The sequence below is a fragment of the Meles meles genome, chromosome 3 (genome assembly GCF_922984935.1).
Source record: "Meles meles chromosome 3, mMelMel3.1 paternal haplotype, whole genome shotgun sequence".
Classification (NCBI taxonomy): Eukaryota; Metazoa; Chordata; class Mammalia; order Carnivora; family Mustelidae; genus Meles; species Meles meles.
The window spans coordinates 47,897,131-47,922,565 of record NC_060068.1 but is presented as its reverse complement, the minus strand read 5'-3'; the positions used below and the strand labels follow the sequence as shown (position 1 = coordinate 47,922,565).

Genomic DNA, 25,435 nt, shown 5'->3' with positions numbered 1-25,435 from the left:
GGAGCTGGAAAACCGTCAAACTTGGAGAAGAAAACATAGGAATAGGTTTTTGTTACTGTGGACTAGGCAGTGCTTTCTTCAACATGATACCTAAAGCAGAAACAATAAAAGATTAAGAAGACTTCATCAAAAATAAAACTTCTGTGCTTCCAAAGAAACTTAACAGAAAAGTGGAAAGAAAAACCCGCAGAATGGGAGAAGGTATTTGCAAATCCTTTTTCTGATGAGAGATTTGTATCTAGAATAAACAAAGAATTCTTGAAGTTCAACAATATAAAACACAACCCAGTTTAAAAATGGGCAAAGCTTTTGAATAGATACTTGTTTGAATATTCACCATGACCCCAAGAAGCTTATAGCCGGGATGCTCAATATTATTAACGCTACTGCTTCCATGAGCAGATTGATCTCTTCCTTTTCCTTTCCCTTTATTACTTTAAAGCCATAGTTTGTTACTGTCTCTTAAGTAGTACTGTTTCGTAGAATCACAGTCTTTTTAGAAACACGTATCCATCTGCCGTCAGTTGCAGGTTCTTTTCTTGGACAGGGTTGGTGGTTATGAGTAGAGTTAGAGAGCACAGAGAGAATTAGGAGGATCCGGAATGTGTGGGTCCCTTCTCTGCAGTGTGTCCCTTGAAGCTGGGCAGTGGGAGCCCATGTTAGGTGTAGAATCTGCAGTTGCTTTCCTTTTCTCAGCAGGTAGCATTGTCCTCTGCTGTTGCCGACCAGGTTATCATTAAATCCTCTGTTGTAGCAGAGACTACGGCTAATAGTAACAGGGACTTCCGGTTATAACAGCCCCATCTCCTTCTAATGTCCCCTGGGTGCTTAACTGTTAGCATTGGAGAGAACGTCTCCTGCTGGCCCATGTGCTCCTGATAGCACAAATAAGTAGTATTTATTTACTAGAAGCTGATTTTAAAGGGCATTTAAGGAAACATACTCAGAAGATCAGCCATAAACACAGCTCTGAAATCGAGGCAAATCCCTGTTCTTTATTGCTGAGGTGTGCAAGGTAAGAGGGGTGTTTGTAGCCTGCTGTGTGACTTTCCTGGAATGTAAGTTGGCAGTGTGTATCAGGAGCTCTAATAGACTTACCCTGTGGCCTTGACTGAAGTAGATAGTCAGGAGGTAGATAATCAGTAGATTATTCAGCACTAGAGTAGGAGCTAAGTAAAATTTGTTCCATCATCATGTTGAAATGGTGTGCAGTGATTTTTCAAGCAGCTCTTAACAACTTAGGGAAGAGGTGTAAGAGCACATTAGTTCCTGTGATGTCAAGAAAGTACAAATGAACAGGAAAGAGATTTGAAGGCACTGTATCAGATTATGAGGAGAGATTCATGGTGACTTATGAGCCATAGCTTTTTGCCCATTTGATACACTTTCTGATTTTAAAAAAGATTTTTGTTGTTCAGTTTCTTTTTTTTTATTGTGGTAAAAGAAATGTGTGTATCTGTGTGTGTGTGTGTGTATAACAAAATTTATCATTTTAATCATTTAAGTGTACACTTCTGTGTCACTAAGCACATTTTCATTGCTGTGCAACCATCATCACCATCCCTATCCAGAACTTTGTTTTCCCAGTTGTATCCCCATTAAAAGCGAGCTCCCCATTTCTGCTATCCTCCAGCTCTTGGCTACCATTATTCTGCTCGCTTTCTTCACGGGTTTGACCAGTCCAAGAACTTCCTGTGAGTAGCATTACCACTCAGTCCCTGCTGACCTCACGTAGCACGTCTTAAAGGTGGTGGCATGTGTCAGAACCACCTTCCTTTTTAGAGCTGGATAATAATTTGTTTATTTTTCTCATTTTTTGATGGACCCTTGGGTTGTTTTCCACCTTTTAGCTGTTGGTGAAGGACCCAGAAGTGGATTGTTAGATCATATGGTAATTCATTGTTTCATATCTTGGCAGATGACAAAATTTCCCAGACTTTTAAAAAGAGTTTCAAGGGGTAGAGCTTTTGCATTGAGAGAAAAGTTACAAAACTAACACAGGGATTCCTATACGCCCTTAAAGAAATTCACCCAGTGATTTACGTGTTGGCCCATTTATCATTTTCTCTCTAGCAACATGCTTGCATGCACATAAACTGTGAGTGCATATTCGTTTTTTTTTAAACCTTTGAAGATATGTTGAAAACATTGTGTTTCTTTACCACTAAATATTTTGGTATATATCTTACGAGTACAGACATTGTGCCATAAAACCATGGTACAGTTAAGAAAATCAAGATGTTTGACCTGGATGCAATGCTCATACTACATTTGGAATCTGAAAATAAATTAAGACATAATTGAAATAGGCTGTGATTTCAGGCTTTCTTGCAATGTGTATTAAATACTGAAATGGGCTTTAAAGTGTGTTTGTGTTTTTAAAGGGAGAAGTTTGTTAGAACTTGGAGGAAACAATGCCATTATTGGTAAGGTTGCCTTTCATTTATTTTCTCTTTCTCTTTCTTTCTTTCTTTCTAATTTATTTATTTGATGGAGAGAGACTGAGTACTTTGATACTGGGAAAGAGCCTGCCCTTAAAGCATTGTGTATCGTTTACCCGTAGGCTTGGAGTTGATGTGATTCTTTTTTTTTGTTTTGGCCACAAAAGGAAATAGGGCACCAGCCTGTTCTGGATAATGAACATTAGGAGGATGATTGCTTGCTAGAAACATGGATTTTCTGATAAAAATCAAATTTGGTAATTTGTATATTGCCATCATTATCATCATATGTAAATGCCTGTATATTTGTGGTGTATACCAGAAATTTAAAGTTTGTGGTGATGGCTTTATTCTGGTTGAACCCATCTAGTTAAAGAGCGCTCATTCAAAAATGCAGTTAACATTTAGTGAGCACAGGGTATTCACAGATGCTGTGTACAGCTGTTTCATCCGAGTTACTTCCTTTAATCCCCACAGTAATCCCATGAGGTAGATACCATTATCAATCTCCTTTGACATCTGTACTGGGTTAAAGACCTTAGAGCTCATAATTCTGCTTTTATGTAATCCTCCCTGGAAGAAAAGTTGCCTTGTGATGTGAGCATGCTTCTGTCGCAGAGGAAATGCTGGTGCTCTCTTACAGAGCTTTCTGAGGGCATCATTTAGTCCCAGTTAGCACGTCTCCTTGGTGACACTGATGGCTATCTGTTTTGTCTCTCTAAGCCTTTGAAGATGCAGACCTCAGCTTAGTCGTTCCATCAGCCCTCTTTGCTGCTGTGGGGACAGCTGGCCAGAGGTGTACCACTGCGAGGCGCCTGGTGAGTGTGTCCATGAGGGCACATGACGTTGAATGACATTCAGTCCCACTTAGTATCACATTGTACTCTTAGGACACATTGTGAAAGTACTGGTAGAGAACTGTATTCTGCAGACATGGTTGGCACATCTGTGGTCCTTGCTCAAGGTGGTGGTGCTGATCAACCAGGGTCTCAGCCTCACCCTCCACCCAAACTAAAAGCAGACTCATGCTCATTGATTAGAGTTTGACTTGGACTGTTTTCAGTCTTTTTTTTAAAGATTTTATTTATTTGACAGAGAGATCACATGTAGGGAGAGAGGCAAGCAGAGAGAGAGAGGAGGAAGCAGGCTCCCTGCCAAGCAGAGAGCCCGATGCGGGGCTCGATCCCAGGACCCTGGGATCATGACCTGAGCTGAAGGCAGAGGCTTTAACCCACTGAGCCACCCAGGTGCCCCAGACTGTTGTCAGTCTTAAACCTAGAACAATCTGGACAGAGTCCAGTGTCACTTAGAGAGTAAAGTCAGGTCAGAGTTCGGAGAATTCGGAAATCATTTGCTAAAAGATAGCTTTAGTTTTTTTCATAAAAATACTTTAAGTAATAAACTGTTACAAAGATTTTAATTTGGGGCCTTTAAGTCTGGTATTAGATCTAGACTTGATTCTGCATGGTTTATTGAAAAGTAAATGACTTCGTTTTTTTGTCTCTGGATGAATATATAGTCTGCCTACAAATATATAGACCAGGTTAGTATTAAGTGCATATATGGAGTTACGGGTTAGCATCCGTGTGTGGAGTTTGGACGTTTTAATCTCCATACTTAGATTTTAGCTAGATTTCACTTTTGTGTGGGATACAACCCTGATTTTCATGGTGCTGAAAGCTCTGCTACTACCAAACAAGTTTTGAAGAGGTGCAAGATCTGGCTGCATTATTGACTTCTTTTTTTTTTTTTTTTTAATATTTTATTTATTTGACAGAGAGAAATCACAACTAGGCAGAGAGGCAGGCAGAAAGAGAGGAGGAAGCAGGCTCCCTGCAGAGCAGAGAGCTCGATGTGGGGCTTGATCCCAGGACCCTGGGATCATGACCTGAGCCTAAGGCAGAGGCCTTAACCCACTGAGCCACCCAGGCGCCCCATTTTTTTTTTTTTTTTTTTTTTTTTTTTTTTTTTTTTTTGATAGCGAGAAAGAACAGAGCAGGCAGGGGCAGAGGGAGAGGGAGAAAGAGAATCTTAACCAAGGCAGGTTCCACACCCATTGTGGAGCCTGATGTAGGGCTCGAGATCATGACCTGAGCTGAAATCAGGAGTTGGTCCCTTAACTGAATGAGCCACCCAGGTGCTTGTACATTTGACATTTTTAAAAATTACTGAGTTTTCCTCCTTTAAGAAAATTTTGCAGTTGAATTAGAGGAATTGGCTTTGTGTTTTTATTTTCACCCATGGTGAGTATGAACCAATTCTTTATAAGGTTGACATAATATAAATTAATTAGACTAAAAGATACCTAGAAAGTAAATCTCCTTTTTCTGTAACTTTCGTATTCATTTTTCCCTCTGTATATAACAATTGATTATTTGTAATCAGTTGTTCCATAGTTGAAGTTCTCAAAAAAAAAAATCTGAGATGTGATGTTCATGAAATAATTAACAATTTATTGAATTTGTTTGCTTTAAACATTTACTACTCTAATGCTGAGAAGAAATCAGTACTCCAAAAAATGTGATGGAAGTCAAGCATTTGTCTATTCAGCTGAGTTTTATTTTTCCTTTGTGTGTTGGGGCAAGTGTACATAATCAGGCTTTGTATTTAGTGTTAAATGTTAGAGGATGCTATTAGTCACTGCCCAGATTGGTTTCCGTAGGGACAGTTAGTGGTATATAGAAAAAATCCATCCCACAGCTCTCCATGACTGCCAGTCCATTTGCTACATGGAGACCAACCCAGAGAGTGGATGGCTTGACAAGTTCATCTCTATCAGTGGCAGCGTAACACAGAGCTTACATCCTACCCGAATGAGCCCAAGGGCCGTCCTCCTGGTTGAGGTCTCCCTCTGGAGCCCTACTTGGCCTGAGAGCTATGGGCATGTGACACAGCAGCAGCCCCAGGCTGACCGCACAGCTATGGTGTTTGTGTGTTCACCATGATTGGCATAGATAAATTTGAGGTTCTCTGGTAATTAAGATGTCTAGTGCTCTAGAACAAAAACAGGCTTTAATTGATGTGTGAAGCTTGGCCAAATAAGTCCTTAGAATCTTGATAAACACATGGCTTAAAATTTTTTTTCTAACATCCACTGAGTGGAAATTACTGCCTTAATCTAGTTAATATTAAAATTAGAAATTAATAATTTGCGTATGTTTTCAGGGTTACAGTGTTTAAAAACCATTATGAGTTGTAAGTCAGTACTATTAAGGAAAATTACACATTGTTAATTTGTACATTTTGCTGTCCCCTTGAACGTTTCTTTTTTTCACTTAGTTTTTACACGAAAGCATCCATGATGAAGTTGTAAATAGACTTAAAAAGGCCTATGCACAGATCCGTGTGGGGAACCCATGGGACTGTGAGTATCTGGTTTATTTCAAAGATGTTTGCTTTTAACAACTGGTCTTAACAGTGTTTCTGATCTTACATTTTCTGTTTTTCCTTTCCTGAGAGGCCTGAGGGCATAAGAAGCAGGGTTACTGGGCACTTGGGCTTAGGATTGTGAGTGCTCCTAGTTTAGGATTGTAAGTGCTTGAAGGCAGCTGGTGGGTGAGCTTAGGTCGTGGTGTTCAGGTGGGATGACTTGGATGAGCTTTTCTCTCTTCACTCTTAAGACGCTCATGGAAGCTACCACCATCCTCGTGGAAGGCTGCAGGAGGCACCTGGCTGACTTTCCTGCTTTCACTTCTGCCTTCCAGAGAAGCCAGAGTGATTTTTTTTTTAAAGATGTAATTAGATGACAAATAAATCACATGCCTGCTTCCTGCACTCCAGTGACTGCTAATTGCTCTTCAGCTAAAACCTGGATTCCTTCCCAGTCCTTCTGGATCCGGCTCATGCTCTTTCATGATGTGGCTTCTGCCTCCTCTGTTTACCCTCCCCCCCCCGTGGACCTACTCCCTGAGCTCCAGCTTCTGCATCCTTCTCACTGAGCTCCAGTGTCCCAGGCTCCGTCCTGCTACCCTTTTCATTGGAAATTCTCGTTACCCCCCTTTCCTCATGCCTGGCGCTGTAAGGTGCCACCTCCTCCCTTAGGCGTACCTGAATCTCCCTTCTTCTTCTGCCTCCTGGTCACCTTTAAGGCTCTGGATTCCAGCAGCATCCACCTCTGCCGATTAGATTCCACACCAGCTCCCAAGCCTGTGAAGTTTCTAGAGAATGATTCCATGGTCATGAATAAATGGATCTTACATTTTTAATGCAGTGCTCTGATTCATTGATAGCCGTTCCTTTAACCCAGGGGTTGACAGATTTGGCCTTCCCCCTGTTCACAGAGAGCAGCTTTGTCAGGACACAGTCCCACCTGCTGGTGTCTGTGTCTTCTGTGGCTACTTTCACTCCCCTCACAGAGACGAGTGGTGGTGGTGTCGTCCCCGTGTCCTGCAGAGCATTCCTATTTCCTGTCCTTTCAGTGGGAGAGGAGGCAGACTCCTGCTCCTCACTGGGGGCCTGTATGAAGACATGGGACTGTTCATTGGAAGGGCTCTTCTAACAAGAAAATGATGCCATTCAGGGTGAGATTGAGAGCATTCCTTTTTCTCTGCAGCTAATGTTCTCTATGGGCCACTCCACACCAAACAGGCTGTGAGCATGTTTCTGGGAGCAGTGGAAGAAGCAAAGAAAGAAGGTGGCACCGTGGTCTATGGTGGCAAGGTAATGACACTGAGCTCAGTGTGACACATTTTGCTTCCTTAGCATAAGCAGGGCTCTGGGCAGATGGGCGAAGGGTCTCCTACTGCTTTGTGGGACGGGTCTACTACTACTACCAGAAGGGTCTACTACTCCATCATACTTTTATAAGGGGGAAATCAGTGTTTTGGTGAGTGACAAAGTAAAATGCATGGAACACTTCTGGAGGACACACAGGAAACTCAGGGCCATGGTTGCTTTTGAATTGAGTCCCTGGGAATTTGTATGGAAGGGACACCTTCTTTTCCTGGGAGAGTATAAGACTTTGTACTTAGAACAGTCAGAATCCGTATTTAGTGGCTATTTTTAAAAGACAGGGTATCAAAATGGGATACTAGGATGCCATAATAGGCATCTTTGCTGCTAGCATTTTCACCAGAAACATTATTGTTGCTTAACTGATTGGTTATAAAGGCAATTTTGGCATAAAGAATAATGAAAATAATGAACATAACTGGTTGGCTGGTTGGTCGGTCACTGTGTTGGCCTAATCATTGGGTTGACTGTTAGGTTTCATTTCTCCATTGATGTAGTTTCCCATTTTTATACTATGTAAATCTTAGCCCTCATGATGGTCTGTGCAGTGGTGCAGAGTTTTGAACTCATTTCCCACAGAACTGTGGACTTTGCATTTCCCACAGAACCTTGAAATGTCTGTCAACAGACGTGTGAGAACATGCTAAGCGCAAACAAGGCAGAGGCCTTCACAGTGTAGTACAAAGCTCAGTTAGAAATATGCATCCTAGTGTTTGGAAACTGATGCCTCTCTTAACAAAGGAAGAAATTGTAGCAAAAAAAGAAAAAGTATGATGTCAAGGAGTCAAATCAACAAGCAAGAAAATGTGTAATACTATAAATGAGAGATTTTGAAAACAAGTAATTAGGTACAATCCACAAGTATTTGAACAGAATTGACTAACCTACAGGTTTTTTTTTTCCTTTTTTGGTTTTTTTTTTTTTAAGATTTTGTTTTTTTCAGAGAGGGAGAAAAAGAGCACAAGCAGAGAGAGGTGCAGGAGAGGGAGAAGCAGACTCCTCACTGAGCAGGGAGCCCCACGCTCCCAGGACCAAGATCATAACCTGAGCCTAAGGCAGATACTTAACCAACTGAGCCACCCAGGCGCCCCACTGGGTCATTTAAACAATAGAAATTTACTTTGCTCGCAGTTCTTGGTTCTGAGTCTAAAGTAAGGTGCTGGCAGGATTGGTTTCTGGTGAGGCCTCTGTTGCTGGCACATAGACCACGCAGACGCCCACCTTCTCAGTGTCCTCATACAGCCTTTGCCTTGAGTGTGGAGAAAGTAGGTCTCTGGTATCTCTTCCTCTTTTTGTAAGGTCTTCAGTTCTTCCAGATTTAGGCCCCACCTGTGTAACCTCTTTTAACTTAATTACTTACTAAAAGCTTCTGTTTCCAGTTTTTTTTTTTTTTTTTTTTTTTTTTTTAGATTTTATTTATTTATTTGACACAGAGAGAGAGATCACAAGTAGGCAGAGAGGCAGGCAGAGAGAGAGGAGGAAGCAGGCTCCCTGCGGAGCAGAGAGCCGGATGTGGGGCTCGATCCCAGGACCCTGAGATCATGACCCGAGCCGAAGGCAGCGGCCCAATCCACTGAGCCACCCAGACGCCCCTTCTGTTTCCAGTTTTAATCACACTGGTGGGGGTTAAGGCTTCCACGTAGGAATTTGGGGATGGGGATATGATGTAGTCTTCAAACACAGTATAGTCCTATTTTTACATTATATAAACCTTTTATTATTATTATTTTTTAAAAGATTTTATTTATTTATTTGACAGAGACCACAAGGAGGCAGAGAGGCAGGCAGAGAGAGAGAGGAGGAAGCAGGCTCCCTGCTGAGCAGAGAGCCTGACGCGGGACTCGATCCCAGGACCCTGGGATCATGACCTGAGCTGAAGGCAGAGGCTTTAACCCACTGAGCCATCCAGGCACCCCTATAAACTTTTTAAAAAGCCACCTATAACTGCTTTTTTTCAGTGTCACTTGGTTGTGTCACCTGTGACAGGTTTTGCTCCTTCACTTCCTTTTCTGTTTTTTTCTGACCACCTAAGTTAGTGTCAGCAGGAGACAGAGGTTATTTTTGTTCATGATGGGAAGTTACTTTGGGGAAATGATTCATCTGTATAAATGGTGTTTGTTTTTTTTCTCCAAAGTATAGGGAAAGGTTGTGTCCTCTGACCCGAAGTACCAAAAAACAAAACACCTCATTCTACTTTATTTCTCTACTGAAGGTCATGGATCGCCCTGGCAATTATGTAGAACCAACAATTGTGACAGGTCTGGGGCACAACGCGTCCATTGCACACACAGAGACGTTTGCTCCGATTCTTTATGTCTTTAAATTCAAGGTAAAAATGGATTCTGTTTCCCATTTCTCGAGTTTGATGTTGAAACACCTCTGATCTATCTAAAGCAAATGAGGGTATACAAGATTTATACTCTATTAGCCTTTTGGGAGGTCCTGGAAAGTCACTCTGTTAGTAGGAGTTTGAAGGTGAAGGCTAAACCATGGAGACATGAGCATTTTATACTATAGAGCCTGTCAGGCTCGCTGCAGGACAACTAAGGCAGGCTGAGGACCAGATTGGAATTGATGGAGAATGGCTGCCTTAGTGTGTCATCTGCTCTGAGCTGTGTAGGCCTTGTGGTTAGCTTCCACATGGAAGGGACCAGTTAGTCCTATAGCCTCAGTGCTGAGCATCAGCAGACAAGCGAGAAGCCGCGTGCAGTCTTAAGACGTACAGTTGTAACCTGTATCTGTGGACAGTCTGTGGAGGTTTTAGCAGATGGTAAGAGCTGGAGGGTCTCCTTTCCCACCATGAGACAGACCGGAGCCATGCCAGCCAATACTTAGTGATCAAATCAAGGTTTGAATATGCCATGATTAACAGTTTAAGAAAATATTAACAAGAATTGTATCTTACTGCAGTTAAAGGATTACTTTTTATTTTTGCTTACTTATTTTAAAGATTTTATTTATTTGACACAGAGAGAGACAGTGAGAGAGGAAACACAAGCAGGGGGAGTGGGAGAGGGAGAAGCAGGCTTCCCCCTTAGCAGGGAGCCTGATGCAGGGTTTGATCCCAGGACTCTGGGATCGTGACCTGAGCCTAAACAGATGCTTAACTGACTGAGCCACCCAGGTGCCCCTTAAAGGATTGCTTTTCAAAAATCTTGATTTAAATCGTCATCTAGTTTCATGCCTTGTGACAGAGGATAATTTCATGTTTTGTATTTTGTGTATGTGAGTGAATTCTTGAGTAAATTATTTAGTGTGTCTTGCCTAATCTGTAAATTGGGGGTAATACAAAACCTGTATCGTTGGATGAGGATTAGATACTTAAATGTGTGCCAAGTGCTTCGGTCAGTGGGTTGCATATAAGAGGAGCTCAGTAAGTAATAGGTCTTAGATGTAGCAGCTTGAATGGAAGCATGTCCTCATCTCTGTTTCTCAGAGTACAATTCAGGGAAAACCCCCACAAAGCTGTGCATGAGAGAAACAGAATTAGTTAGTTTTTTTTTTTTTTTAAAGATTTTATTTATTTATTTGACAGACAGAGATCACAAGTAGGTAAAGAGGCAGGCAGAGAGAGTGAGAGGGAAGCAGGCTCCCTTCAGAGCAGAGAGCCTGACGTGGGACTCGATCCCAGGACCCTGAGATCATGACCTGAGCCGAAGGCAGCGGCTTAAACCACTGAGCCACCCAGGCACCCGAGAAACAGAATTAGTAAGACACCGAGGCTTTAGTTAACTTCTGTGCATGGAAATTACATTGGTACAGCTCATGAAATGGACTCTCGTGAATTCTCGTGAATTCTGACGCAATTCTGCTGCATCCTCTAACAGCTTCCACTGTCCTTTTAGAATGAAGAGGAAGTCTTCGCCTGGAATAACGAAGTAAAACAGGGACTTTCCAGTAGCATCTTTACCAAGGATTTGGGCAGAATCTTCCGCTGGCTTGGGTATAACTTTTTCTGTTCTGAGAATTTACATAAGCCTAGTTTGTGTTCTGAATGGGCTTAAAAAGAAAGAAAGAAAGAAAGAAAGAAAAACCATTGTAGTTGAAAATCCCGTTTTTGTTTTTGTTTTTGTTTTTTAAAGATTTTATTTATTTATTTGACAGAGAAAGATCACAAGCAGGCAGAGAGGCAGGCAGAGAGAGAGGAGGAAGCAGGCTCCCTGCCGAGCAGAGAGCCTGATGTGGGACTCGATCCCAGGACCCTGAGATCATGACCTGAGCCCAAGGCAGTGGCTTAACCCACTGAGCCACCCAGGAGCCCGAAAATCCCGTTTTTGAACATGAAGAGACTTAGAGGTTTTGTTTGGATTTTTTTTAGTTTGTTTTATTTCTTAATTCCTATCTGTTGCTCTCAACCTTGCTTCCCTTTCTACACACAGACCGAAAGGATCAGACTGTGGGATTGTGAATGTCAACATCCCCACAAGCGGGGCTGAGATTGGAGGTGCATTTGGTATGTAGAGAATCCCTTTTCTACGTCAGGGGCAGTTAGATGGTTGGGGTACCATAACAAACGCCATGGTGTGGGTGGCTTGAACAACAGAAATTGATGTTCTCACAGTTGTGGAGGCTGCAAGTCCAAGATTAAGGTGTTGGCAGTGCTGGTTTCTCCTGAGGCCCCTCTTTCATGACTTAGAGTCCTTCCATGGCCTTTTCTCCATGCCTGCCTGTACATGCCTGGTGCCTCTTCCTTTCCTAGGACACCAGTCCTTTTGTTACAGGCCTGCACCTTTGTGACATCTTTCTTTGGCTTATGACTTCATTCAACCTTAATTACCTCTTTAAAAGGATCTTTTGCCAAATACAGCCACATTCTAAGTATTGGAAGTTAGGTTTTCAACATAGGTATTTGGGGACGCAGTTCAGGCAGCAAAGGAAAAGGAGTAGTAGCTGTTAGAAAAGTGTGACCAAGAAACCAAATAATAGAACCTGGTAAGAGTCTGGTCTAATGTGCTTGAGAGGAGCTTACTGCCGTATTCAGAGTGATGATCCAGAATCTGACTCTTTAAGATTCTCAAACGCTGCATTACGTTGGAGCCAGGGCCCTTAGCCTAGGATATGTGATCCCTTGAAGCAGTGACTCTCTTTTTTTGGGAAGACGGTCAGTGACCCAAAGAACATTTAAGAACCCCTGGCTTTAGAGATAAGCCAGATTTTGTCACACAAAAAATTCTGGTTTTTAGTTGCAAAGGGGTATGGTGTTAAACATTAGTTTTTATTTTAGATAAAGCACTAATGTGTTTTCTTCCACTGGGTTCTGCTTGTATTTTCTCTTAATAAGCCTTGAGTTCTTAATGCTTAAATTAAGTAGTAGTTTTGTTTTTTTCCTAAAGTCATCCCCACCAGCAGTTGTGTTTTAAGCATTTCAACTAAAAATGAGCGGAAGTATAGTAAAAACAGATTACCTTGTTTATACTTACATAAACATCTGTGTATGTATAGAGTAGAACACACATGTGTTAATACCTCCAACATTGTAAATAATTTGCGGCACATTTTAGTGTTTTCATACCAGTGTTTGCTGCGCTTACTATTCATTGCATCAATTTTGAGGAGAGGTTCCTGCTTTCCTTCAGGCTCACCCCCGCGCTGTGCTCTTGAGTAGGCTGTGTGCCCCATGTCCAGCTCTCCCCCTGCAGGGCTTTAGTGCCTGTTTGGTACAGCACACTGTACCAGAACAAGCCCACACAAGTTAATTTTTATTTTTTAAATTTTCTTCAAAGATTTTATTTTTATTTATTTATTTGACAGACAGAGATCACAAGTAGGCAGAGAGGCAGGCAAAGAGAGAGAAGAGAGAGAGAGGGAAGCAGGCTCCCCGTCGAGCAGAGAGCCCAACGTGGGGCTCGATCCCAGGACCCTGAGATCATGACCTGAGCCGAAGGCAGAGGCTTAACACACTGAGCCACCCAGGCGCCCCACAAGTTAATTTTTAAATGGGAAAGGGGGTTCTCCCACTTTTCTCTTCTGGCTTCATTCCCAGAGGCAGCTACTTGGAAATTACTAAAAGGAAATTTACCTTTGAATTTACTGTAGTTTTTTTTTTTTTTTTTTTAATTAGTTTTAAATAGTCTCCATCCACCATGGGGCTGGAATTCATAGCCCTGTGCCCCATGCCTCGTGATTCCCTGACTGAGCCAGCCAGGCGCCCCTCCTTCAGTCTTTCAAAGTAGTGTGCTTCAGCTGCTTACTCTTCTCCGTTTTAGACATTGTTTGTTGATCTTCTGTTAGCATAGATGAACATTCTTAAGCCTCCCTCTTCTGTGTGTGTGGTGTGAGGTTATGGTGGGGGAGGTCAGGAGGAAACCAGAGGAAGCAACCACACTTCTGTGTTCTCCCCCTCACTGTCACACAGGATGTGCTTCCTTCTTCCAGCAGTGGGTTGGGATGACAAACATGAAATGTCATCTACTAGGAAAACTCAGGAGAGAGACTCTGCATCCCAGGCTTTTGTTGGAGGCTGGTCGCTGAGGCCTCCTTTCCCTGGCACATACTGAAACTCCAGACTCCCTGAAGGAAAGGAGGGGTTTCGCATAAACCACACTGTACCAGAACAGCTGAGGCCCAGTAAGACAGTTTAATTATTGAGGGGCAGTTTGCTATCCATGGAGGGCACTCTTCAGCAGCTGGGTTCCTACATGCTGCAGTGTTGCCGGCAGACCTTCTGTGCCTGTCCTGCACAGTTTGCAGCAGTTTTTCCTCAGACTTTTGAAGTTACTAATTCATTTGCATTATGGCGTCTTCTGGTGTCGTGATTGAAGAGCCCAGTCCACTTCGTTTTCCGATCTCTTTTTTTCCCTATTTCAAAAAATACGAGGTTTCCTAGGTTTGAGATCTTTGTAAAAAATTTTCTTAGACATTGGGCCACTGATTAGCTTTAGAGTATTGGGGCTTATAATTTTCCCTTTCTCTCTCTCTTTTTAAGGTTTTATTTACTTAGTGTGTGTGGAGGGAGTTAGGGAGAGGGAGAGGGAGAATCTCTACTCCATGCTGAGCCTGACTCGGGACTTAGTCTCACAATCTGGAGATCATGACCTGAGCCAAAACCAAGAGTCAGATGCTTAACTGACTGAGCCAGTGAGGTACCCTCCCCCACCTTTTTTTAAAGTACTCTTTGTACCCAGTATGCGGCTTAAACTTAAAGTCCTGAGATCAGGAGTCACGTGCTCTGTGGACTGAGCCAGCCAGGTGCCGCAGTTATTCTCTTTTTCTTTTTCTTTTTTTTTTTAAAGATTTTATTGATTTATTTGACAGAGAGAGATCACAAGTAGGCAGAGAGAGAGAGAGAGAGAGGAGGAGGAAGCAGGCTCCCTGCTGAGCAGAGAGCCCGATGCGGGGCTCGATCCCAGGACCTGGGATCATGACCTGGGCCGAAGGCAGAGGCTTTAACCCACTGAGCTACCCAGGCGCGCCTATTCTCTTTTTCTAATGACTAGAACTATTATTTTAATAATATCTTATCTCTTTAAGAATCATCTAATTTTGTTATCTTTTCCCTTCTATTTTCCATCTTTTTTTTTAATATGGGCGATTTCCACAGATTTTCACATATTTTAATTTTTATAAAAATATCTATTTATTTTAGAGAGTATATGTGTACTGGGTGAAGGGCAGAGGGAGAGGGAGAGAGAGAGACTCAAGGAGACTCCCCGCTGAGCACAGAGCCCAACACAGGGCTTGATCTCAACACCTTGAGATCATGATCTGAGCCAAAAATCAAGAGTTAGATGCTTAACTGGCAGGTCTATCCAGGTGCCCATAGAATTTTATTTTATTCTTTTTTAAAGATTTTATTTATTTATTTGACAGAGAGAGATCACAGGCAGAGAGGCAGGCAGAGAGAGTGAGAGGGAAGCAGGCCCCCCGCCGAGCAGAGAGCCCGATGTGGGACTCGATCCTAGGACCCTGAGATCATGACCTGAGTCGAAGGCAGCAGCTTAAACCACTGAGCCACCCAGTAATCTTTATCCCCAGCACGGGTCTTGAACTCATAATCCTGAGATCAGGAATCAAACACTCCACCGACTGAGCCAGCTGGGCACCCGCTCAGATCTTTCTTGTAGCTCTTCTGCTAAGTGTTTTCTCCTCTGCTGTTACTAAAAACACTACCAAGACTTACTTCTTGTGCTTTGATAGCACACTTGTACATAATACCCTTCTCTTATTTTATGGGATCATTACCTTCTTATGTTATAAGGACATTAATGTAACATTTCAGAATATTGTCAAAGACATGTATAGTTGTTATTGAAAATTACATATAGCTGAGCTTTAGTGTGAAATTATATTTCCACTGTCCAGAAATTTTCCATCTTAATATCTGATCCAGTGGTAAGGTTGGTTTTCTTTTGCTTCTGGCAGATTTGTTGCCTCTATATGCCTTTTGTGTGTCATCCCCCCCGCCACCTTAGTTCTTTTTTGCTGTTTATTTGGTCTCTTGTCTTTTTTTATTTTTTATTTTTTAAGATTTTATTTATGTATTTGACAGAGAGAGAGAGATCACAAGTAGGCAGAGAGGCAGGCAGAGAGAGAGAGAGGGGAAGCAGGCTCCCTGCTCAGGGCTCAATCCCAGGACCCTGGGATCACAACCTGAGTTGAAGGCAGGGGCTTAACCCACTGAGCCACCCAGGTGCCCCTCTTGTCTTTTTTTCTAGAGGAGGCGTATACTCTGAGCTAAATGTGAACTCATTGGTCTGGTAGCTCTAGTCTCATTTTGGTGTATTTCTCTCCATGCTACCAAGCTGGTGCTGCACCCAGAAAAACTGAGCTTCTTGTGTATCTCTCTAGGAGGAGAAAAGCACACTGGAGGTGGCCGGGAGTCCGGTAGCGATGCCTGGAAACAGTACATGAGAAGATCCACTTGGTAAAAAAAGGCTTTGGGAGGGTGGACTTGAGCTTTACGCCATTGATACAGGCTTTTCTGCTTTTCTCCCGTATGCTCTTTCTTCGTACTGCTTCACTTCAGTTTGGTTTTGTAATGAAGCGCAGCTGTCCCCTCCCAGGGCATCTGTCCTGTACTGTTACTTTTCTCCCTTTGTTGTCCCCCCTCAGCTAGTGCCCAGGGCTCGACCGTGAAACCATCTCAGTTGTGGTTTCTGTCTGGAGACACCAGAGGAGCAGGACATTGGGGGGTCAGCCAGTAGGAGAAAGTGGGAGAAGCTGTACTTGCGGTTTTCTCCTTGGGTATGACCACCACCCCTGCAGGTGGTAGGGGCAGCAGCAGAGGGGAAGTGTGTAGGGCCCTTGCAGGCCAGAATAGTGAGCATGGCTCTTGACGGTACCTTAGCTTGTTTACCCAGCACACACTGGTGGCTGGTGCCAGAGCCTCCTTCAGGGAGGATTTTACTAGGAGTTGGTTCTTCTACTTGTATGCTATTTTTTATTTTTTTGTATGTTTTTAAAAAAAATACTTACTTGGGGGGCAGAGGGTACACGAGCTGGGGGAGGAGCAGAGAGAGAAGGAGAGAGAGAGTCTCCAGCAGACTCCAGCTGAGCACAGAGCCCAATGTGGGGCTGGATCTCATGACCCCGAGATCCCGACCTGAGCCGAAATCAAGAGTCGGACACTTGACCAACTGAGCCACAAGCGCCCTGCTTGTATGCTGTTTTTTCTCCCCCTTAGATAGAAATGATTTTACCAAGTGTATTAAAACAATATGTGGGTCAGGCCCATGTGATATCACAGAGCAAAGGTTGAGGATCCCAGGATGCTCATCTTGGTCTCATTTATTGCTTCTCACTAGCCCTGTAACCTCAGGTGGATTCTCAACCTTAGTCCCTTAGAGCCTCAGTGACTTGATGTCTGTCTGGAAATTCTGAGGAGCTTTCGACTGTGCTTTAAGTCTCAGACACGTGCACCCTCTCCTGGTTCCCATTCTTTTTTTTTTTTTTTTTTTTAAGATTTTATTTATTTATTTGACAGAGATCGCAGAGAGAGAGAGAGGAGGAAACAGGCTCCCGGCAGAGCAGAGAGCCCGATGCGGGGCTCGATCCCAGGACCCTGGGATCATGACCTGAGCCGAAGGCAGGCTTTAACCCACTGAGCCACCCAGGCGCCCCCTGGTTCCCATTCTTTGTTGTGGGTTTTGTTTGTTCCCTGGTACCTGTTCTTCAAAGTCAGTTATGTACCTTTTACTTTTCTTGTGCACCTGAGATTTAGAGTGGATCCCCATATTGTGCCCCAAAGACTATGAATAATGTATTTGAAAGGTGTTTTTCCGGATTCTCTTCTCTCCTTTGTCTTTTCTCTCTCATGAAACTGGATCTGTACTAACCTTGTTTTGTATCTTAACTTTTTTTCTTTATTAACTTGTATCTTGGGACATTTCACCTTGTTATATCACAGATGCGCTAGGTTTTCTTAATGACATTAAATATTCTATATTATGTATATACTGCCCTTCATTGAATTTTTTTTTTTTCCCTTCTAGTACCATCAACTACAGTAAGGACCTTCCTCTGGCTCAAGGAATCAAGTTTCAGTAAAGGTGACAGTAAATTGATATTACTTCAGATCATACAGGTATTCTTGGACCTCTTTCTTCTGAAGAAGATGAAGAAAGTTAAGATTTGTCCTGAATAAATGCATCATTTTGATTATGACGGTGGCTAGTCTCTTAACCCTGAGTTCCCACTTAAATCAAGAGACTTAATTTTTTAGTATATGTGCTGCCGAAGCAAGCACAAGAGACTTAATTTTTTTTTTTTTTTTTTTTTTTTTAAAGATTTTTATTTATTTATTTGGCAGAGAGAGATCACAAGTAGGCAGAGAGGCAGGCAGAGAGAGAGAGAGAGAAGCAGGCTCGCTGCTGAGCAGAGAGCCCGATGCGGGACTCGATCCCAGGACCCTGAGATCATGACCTGAGCCGAAGGCAGCGGTTTAACCCACTGAGCCACCCAGGCACCCGAGACTTAATTTTTTAAAAAATAAAACTAAATTGTCATGATATAGCCATATTTAGTAAAAGGTAGGATGAATTTTTTACTAGTAGTTCATGAGTTTGAGAATTTTTTATTACAGCTTTTTTTAAAAAGGAGTAGATGCAATAGGAGGAAATTGGAAAAACAGAATAGAAAAAGGAAAAAAATGGAAGTCTCGGTAGATGCAGGAACATCTGAGTGTGAGTAGAGATTGCTTTAGTATTGACTGACATTAGCCTCTAGCACGTGTTTGCAGGGAGTGTGTTTGTGTTCCTTGCCTGTAAATGAGCATAGAACAGCATCGATGTGGTATGACTTGCTGTGTTTGAAATGACTAAGGGTGTTCATCACCATTATGACTTCTCTTGCTCGTACTGGCTTTGTGTCACCACAAAAAAGATACAGTACGGTGGACATGGGTTTTGCACTGCCTGTGTTTATGGAGAGTGTCTTCTGGGTTTCTTATACAATCTTAGGGCATTTTCTTTATAATTATTTTATTTGTGCGGTTGCCCTTGGATTTGTTCTGGGAGAATGACCACTATGTATGTGGCAGCATGTGGTTTTTGTGAAAGGAGGAAAGAAAGTTCACATGTAGAACTTGAAAGGAGAATCTGCTTCCTTCTCTTGGGAAACTGAGCCCTTTGGAGTGGTTCATTTCAGCCCAAGGTTGCCTGTTGAGCCCACATTGGCTCTTGAAGGTCTCCTGTCTTCCTGGCCATCTATACTGCCTGGCTGGGTTAGACCTGGGCAGAAGCCTTCCAAGAAGACTGTATTTGTAGATAATCGGATGTGTGGAGAGATTTGGACAACTGGTCAAGACTGGGTTGAGTTATGACAAAGAAGTAAGCAAATGAAAAAAATGAAGCAGTTGAAAATTTATCAGGGTGGGAAAGGTATTCATAATATGTCCTGGAAGTAAGAAATAGTAACAAAGGTTGACGGAGGTAGGGAGGTAAATTCTGAAAGAAACATTGTCTCAGAAGGGTAAGTGGGAGGTCAGGTGTGGAGATAGGAGGGATGGCTGTTTCTCAGAACATGTCTTAGAGAACTGTTTGATTCTTCAAGTCAAGAAAATATATAACTTTGATAAAAATTAAAACCCACCAAAAAAAAAAAAAATGATGTTGGAGAATGAGGTGCTTGGAATCATTCATTTCCAGACCTTTTTCCTCCATCGCCATGCCTAGAGCACACACACACACTTGTATACTCTCTATTGACCTAGGTCACCTTGAAACATCTCATGAAATGGTCCTGCTGAAGACCAAGTTTTCTCCGTTTTTTAAAGTTTATCATAGACTGGATTATGCCATATTGAGATATTTTTCCTTTTAAAATAAGTGGTTACTTAAGAAAATCATGGAATTTGCACATTAACTTTAAAAATCTTGCTATGGCTTTGTTTTGCCCTTTTTTTTTTAAGGTCTCATTGTTTAAGTATTTTAGCCCTATCTTAGGCACTATATTCCTATCTAGAGAAAGTAAAGCACCATTTAAAACACTTTAGGAATCACATACTGATAGGCCATTATTTGTGAAATCGTGCAAAGTAATTTTGGATTGAAATATTTTCTTATATCCTGGGTTTTGCTAGCATCTTATTTTTAAACAAATGTTCTAAGACATAAGCTATATCACTGTGTTTATTTTAACTTAAAGTTTTTTACATTTGTAATTTCTTTCTTTTAGGTTTTTAAGGAGGCTCTCCATCCTTCTGTGTATCTGGTAATGCCATGATACAGTGGCCAGTTATCGAGCATGCTGGGGTGACTGGCAGATCTAGTCTTAAATACAGAAATCGAGTAAAATTGATTCTGATTGCCCTTTTTTTTTTTTTGAGACTAATTCATAATTTTTCTACGTGTTTCTAACAATTATGAGGACCTATTTTTGTCATAATGCTTAATTAAAAAATTTTGTGCTACAGTTGTCCCTCTCTTCTTTTTTAGTGAATCAAAAAATGAACATCGCTTGTTAGTCTTTTTAACCAAGGAAGTTGAAATGCACATTTGTGGGTGATGTTAAGGTCGTGTATTTTAAGACACTAGGGGTCCTGTACTGCTTCTTGTGATCACTGTTTCCGTCGAGCCCCTCCTGACTGCTTGCATCTGGTACTGTAGCCATACTGCCATTTCCCAGCCCCCCGTTGGGAGCTGCGGTCAGCATGCCAGCTTCACTGCTACAGTGAACCCTAAGTGTCTTGGCATCTTCCTGTACTTCTCCAGTCTCTGGAGAGAGCATCCCAATGGCTGACCCTAGGATCCTGACTCTTGGAGTTCCATAGGCAGGCATTGGAATACTTGATTGTCCTGGCCTCCATTTTGGGAGGCAAGCACTCATGATGAAGACCTCACACAATAGAGATGAGGCAGTTTTCTCAAAGGAAATAGGGGTACTGTTACTTTTTTCACTTCTCTCTTCCATGCTGTGCAACTACATAATATTCTTAATGGCATTCTTTGTCCCTGGTAATGCTGAAGGGACTGAGGAATCCATGTGATTGCTCTTCTCCCCTTCCCTAGCACTTCAGATCTTTTCTCCTGTTGGCTTTGCTGTAATTTTATTTATCTGCCTATTTGCTGTAGACATTTGCATGGGTAACTGTTGGCAATTTCTACCCTTTTCACACTTCTCTTGTCTTGCACTTAATTACTCATGTTTGGTTTTCTTCTAGGTGTTTGTTGGCCTTCAAGGTTTTTAAGGGGATGTATGAAGACATTAGGTGCCACAGCATTTGAGTCCCAGAAAGTGTTGATACGTTCTGATGTACTGAAGTTTTGGAGTTCTCATGCAATCAAATCTGTTGAATTTTTAAAAATAATTTTAAGTAGTCTGTGTACCCAAGGTGGGGCTCAAACTTCATAACTCCAAGAACAAGAGACATGCTCTACTGACGGAGTCAGCTAGATGCCCCAAATCTCTTGATCTTTTCCTACTTTAAGTTTACAAAGTTAGGTTATAAATTTTTCCTCTTTTTTGTTTTTTTTGTTTTTTTTTTGTTGTTGTTAAGTGTATTTTAAATACTTGTACACAGTTAAAAATACAATGAGCCTAGAATATTCCCTCTTCTTCCCTCTTCTTCTCCCCCCATGCTTTACTGGAACGACCATCCTCACCTTTTTTGCTGTTGCTTATTCCTAAGTAATAAGCCCCTACTGTGATTTTTCAGTAAATCAGTTCAGATATTAAATGCAGAGTTCTCAGTGCAGTAGGTGAGGATTAACTTTTTTATTAGCATTTCCCCAGACATAAAGCTGCTTTCCCTGCATTCCTCTCATCTCTTCATACATACATGTGTATGTGAAGTCTGTAGTCATAGTCTATAGTCATGACTTAATTACAACTGTGCAAAAGGCAACAGATCATGCCTGCTTTCTTGTTGTCTTTTTCCTGGAGTTTGTAATTGCCCTTACTGCTTAACGTGCTCTGCATCTGTTTTGTTTTGTTTTTCTAATTGTGTTAAACTACGGCATAACCATTTTTGAAGTGTGCAGCTCAGTGGCATTTGGTACATTCATTCATTGGTGCAGCAGTCACCACTGACTGGTTCCAGAACATTTTCATCGTCCCCAGAGGAAACCCCATTACCCATTGACCAGTACTCTCCCCTTTTCTTTCACCCTATTGTCCAGTCCCTTTTGTCAACCAGTCTGCTTTTGTCTCTGGGTTTGCCTATTCTGGATATTTCATAAAAATAGACCATTACTAGTTATTTCAAAATGCCTGGATTCTGTCACATGCCTGTTAATATTTTCCAGTTACTCAGGAAGCTGTTTTTATTCTTCCTGGGATCCCCTGTCCCAGTGCTCTTTGTTCTCCTCTTCAGTGACATGGGCTGCTCTTGGCTAGCATACAAGTGACATCTGCAGATTTCCCCTTCCTTTGCTGCTCTTCTGCATTAGAGACTCTCCATCTTCCTGGCTCCCATGTATTTTGTCTGATTGCTTTATACTCTAGTCTTGCTGGAGCACATCCTGTGGAAACTTCCCAACTGGTAGTTTTGGAGATGGTTTTTTGTTTTGTTTTGTTTTTGTTTTTAGAGAGGAGAATTTTTTTTTTTAAGATTTTATTTATTTATTTGACAGATCACAAGTAGGCAGAGATGCAGGCAGGGGGTGGGGGGAGCAATCTGCTAAGCACAGATTCCCAATGCGGGGCTTGTTCCCAGGACCCTGAGACCATGACCTGAGCCAAAGGCATAGGCTTTATCCACTAAGTCACCCAGGTTCCCCAAGAGAATTTTTTTTTTTTTTTAAGATTTTTATTTATTTGAGCAAGAGCATGAGTGGGGGGAGGGGCAAGGAGAAGGAGAAGCAGACTCCCTGCTGAGCAGGGACCGACACCCACCCCCCAGTGCCAGGCTTAATCCCAGGACCTGGGATCATGACCTGGGCCAAAGGCAGAAGCTTAACCCACTGAGCCAGCCAGGCGTCCCTTGGAGGTAGTTTTTGCAGAGTCTTGGGAAGGGCATTAGGGCATTCCCCATGTTGAATGGAAGGTTCAGTCTAGTGTCTTGGATTAAAAATACAGAGACTTTTTTTTTTTCCGTTGGAAAAGGCCCATAAATGTTTTTGTGGGATTGGCCTATTGGCGTTTAACCCATTGGCCTTAGGGTGTATGTTATGACTTGATCAAAATTGATTTCCCCTTCAGATATTTAATACTCCCCCCAGATTTGATGAACGAATTTCCCTTTCCTCACTGTTGCCTTTTATAACAGGATACGTTTAATTCTTATGGCCTTTATCTACTTTTAGAGGAGGAGAGAGAGGGGCAAAGGGAGAGAATCTCAAGCAGGCCCCTGAGCCCACCGAGTGCAGAGACCAAGGTCAGGCTTGATCTCTACGCTGAGATCTACGCATGATCTGAGTTGAAATCAAGAGTCGGTTGCTTAATCAACTGAGCCATCCAGGTGCCCAATTCTGGCTGTGGCCAGGCCTTTAAATTCCTGTTATTAAAGGTTTTTTTGTTTTATTTGTAGAGTCCCATACAGATGACCTGTGTGACCTTCAGCAAGCAGCTAACCTATTTGAACTTAATTTTCTTAACTATAATCTGGGGTCTGCCAGTTTGGCTGCTTTGTTATAAGCTGCAGAAAACAATTTTGCCTTTAGCAAAAATTAGAAAGGACGGTGGTCACACTCACTTTGCTCCTGCAGATTCATTTTCCAACATTGTCCTGGCAGTGTGTCTTTCAGGGCTGACCTCTGGACTCCTTCACCTGGGCTTTCTTTGTGTTCTGGTTTTTGACTGTTTGGCCAGTGGTAGAAAATCAAAGCTTAGAGGTCAGAGTATCCATTTCCCCACTCTCTGCCAGCCTTTGGTAGTTATTCTCAGTGGTTTTAATCCTATTTCTGTGACTACAGACCTTGTCGTGTCCCCTCTGCTGTGGTGACACAGGATTCTGGCAACACCGTGCCTATTTCTTGTCCTTCGTTCTCCGGGTGCAAATGGCATTGTGTTGGTGCTTCCTGGGTTTGTCATCTTCCTCAGTTCCTTATTCCCCAGACATAGCTGGGAAGCAGATAATAATGAACTATCTTGTCATTCTGCCAAAATGAATGAACTTCAACTGTTAAGTCATGATCTCAGGGTCCTGGGATCGAGCCCCACATCGGGCTCTTGGCTCAACAGGGTGCCAGCTTCCCCCTCTCTCTCTGCCTGCCTCTCTGCCTACTTGTGATCTCTGTCTGTCAAATAAAAAAAATCTTTAAAAAAAAATTAAAATCTTGAAGCAGCAGGCGGTTGGGCTGGCGTGGATCCTTTGCCTGTCAGGTATGTGACCTGCTCATCGTTTTGAGGAAGAGCATAATCACTGTGTTAATTGAATGCTGAAATCAAGGACGTGTAATTCCCAGGATTTGGAAATAATGATATTATCCTGGAATGAAATGTGAGTGATGGTCTGCTAAAATAATATGTTCTACTCAACAGGGCGGTAATAATACCTGCCATAATTTTTAAGGAAAAAAAATTACAGAAGTAACACTGCCTGGCACATGGTGAGGGCTCCATAGATATTGACTGCTGTTATTAGAGTGTTTTCCATATTTTCCTAAAAGAAATGTAGAAGGATATTTCATGTTTTTGAAAAAGGATGTTCTGGGGGGCTTTTCGTTGGAACTAAATTTATCAATAAAATAGAGAGCAACTTCATAGTACTCAGATTTTATTGATCTTGTCTTTTTTTTATGATTTTATTTATTTATTTGACAGAAATCACAATTGGGAAAGAGGCAGGCAGAGAGAGAGAGAGAGGAGGAAGCAGGTTCCCTGCTGAGCAGAGAGCCCGATGCAGGGCTTGATCCCAGGACCCTGAGATCATGACCTGAGCCGAAGGCAGAGGCTTTAACCCACTGAGCCACCCAGGCAATCTTCTTATGTATATGTTTGTTCAAATATTTATGACTCCTCACAAAATTTTGCAGTGCATTTCATCTGTCTTTTTTAAGTTTATTCCTATATATTTTAAGATTCCAGTTGTAGGTGAGATTTCCCTTTGCTTATGTGTAAGTTATTACATAGAATTGACTTTCTAAGGTGGATTAGGTTTGAAAATGTAAACACGGGGGCACCTGGGTGGCTCAGTCCGTTAAGCGTCTGCCTTCAGCTCGGGTTGTGATTCCAGGGTCCTGGGATCGAGCCCCACATGGGGCTTCCTGCTCAGTGGGGAGTCTGCTGCTCCCTCTCTCTGTCCTTCCCCTGCTTGTGCGTGTGCGCGCGCTCGCTCTCTCTCTGTGTCAGATAAATTAAGTCTTTATTTTAAAAAATGGAAACACAGATCCTGTCAGTACTTTACATTTGCTCTTGGCTGGTGAAGGTCTTTAGCCCCTTAACTCTAGAGTTGGGGAGGTTTGACCAGGATTCATACTATGGAGTTGTCTTTACGGTGTTGAGCTGTAGGTGGTGCTGCTGCTCAGAGCAAATGCCCAAGTTTGGCAGGGAAGGAAGTTGTGTTGACTGTCGATCCAGGAGGTCACCATGGAAAAGGTTTTGTATTCTGAAGACAGATGTGCTAAGCACCATGCCCTGCTTGTATGAGATGCTTTACATTCCAGCACCATTGGTAACCCGCATTTCCTACCTCTGGTCGGCTAACGACGCAGATCACCTGAGCTTCCGTGGGTGATTGACTTGGGGTAAAATCTAAGCACCAGAATGTCAGTGAAAAAATAGTATTTGGGCTGTAATTGCACAAGAGTATCTTTTGTTTTAAGTTAAGAAACATTATTAAATTTCATTTTCCATCCACTCCCCCGCTGTCCCTCGTGGAGCCTACGTGTAAAGTTACTCCAGTTTGAACTACTCCAGGGGACATTTTATTTCTTTTACTTACACTT

General features: G+C 42.4%; 1 protein-coding gene across 2 annotated transcripts in view; it reads left to right on the top strand.

Annotated features, from left to right (window-relative positions):
• The window catches only part of ALDH7A1 (aldehyde dehydrogenase 7 family member A1), a 42,727-nt gene extending 22,706 nt beyond the window's left edge, over positions 1-20,021 (top strand). Inside the window, exons 10-19 of one of the 2 annotated variants that reach the window (XM_046000624.1) lie at positions 2,385-2,426; positions 3,165-3,259; positions 5,721-5,805; positions 6,994-7,100; positions 9,385-9,501; positions 11,018-11,115; positions 11,552-11,625; positions 15,960-16,035; positions 17,603-17,659; positions 19,785-20,021. In XM_046000624.1, coding sequence (XP_045856580.1) covers positions 2,385-2,426; positions 3,165-3,259; positions 5,721-5,805; positions 6,994-7,100; positions 9,385-9,501; positions 11,018-11,115; positions 11,552-11,625; positions 15,960-16,035; positions 17,603-17,657 — 749 coding nt within the window. In that variant the 3' untranslated portion in view covers positions 17,658-17,659; positions 19,785-20,021. Of the gene's footprint in view, positions 1-2,384; positions 2,427-3,164; positions 3,260-5,720; positions 5,806-6,993; positions 7,101-9,384; positions 9,502-11,017; positions 11,116-11,551; positions 11,626-15,959; positions 16,036-17,602; positions 17,695-19,784 lie in introns of both variants that reach the window. The other variant, XM_046000625.1, reaches the window with a different exon arrangement.
• The last annotated feature ends 5,414 nt before the right edge of the window (positions 20,022-25,435 follow it).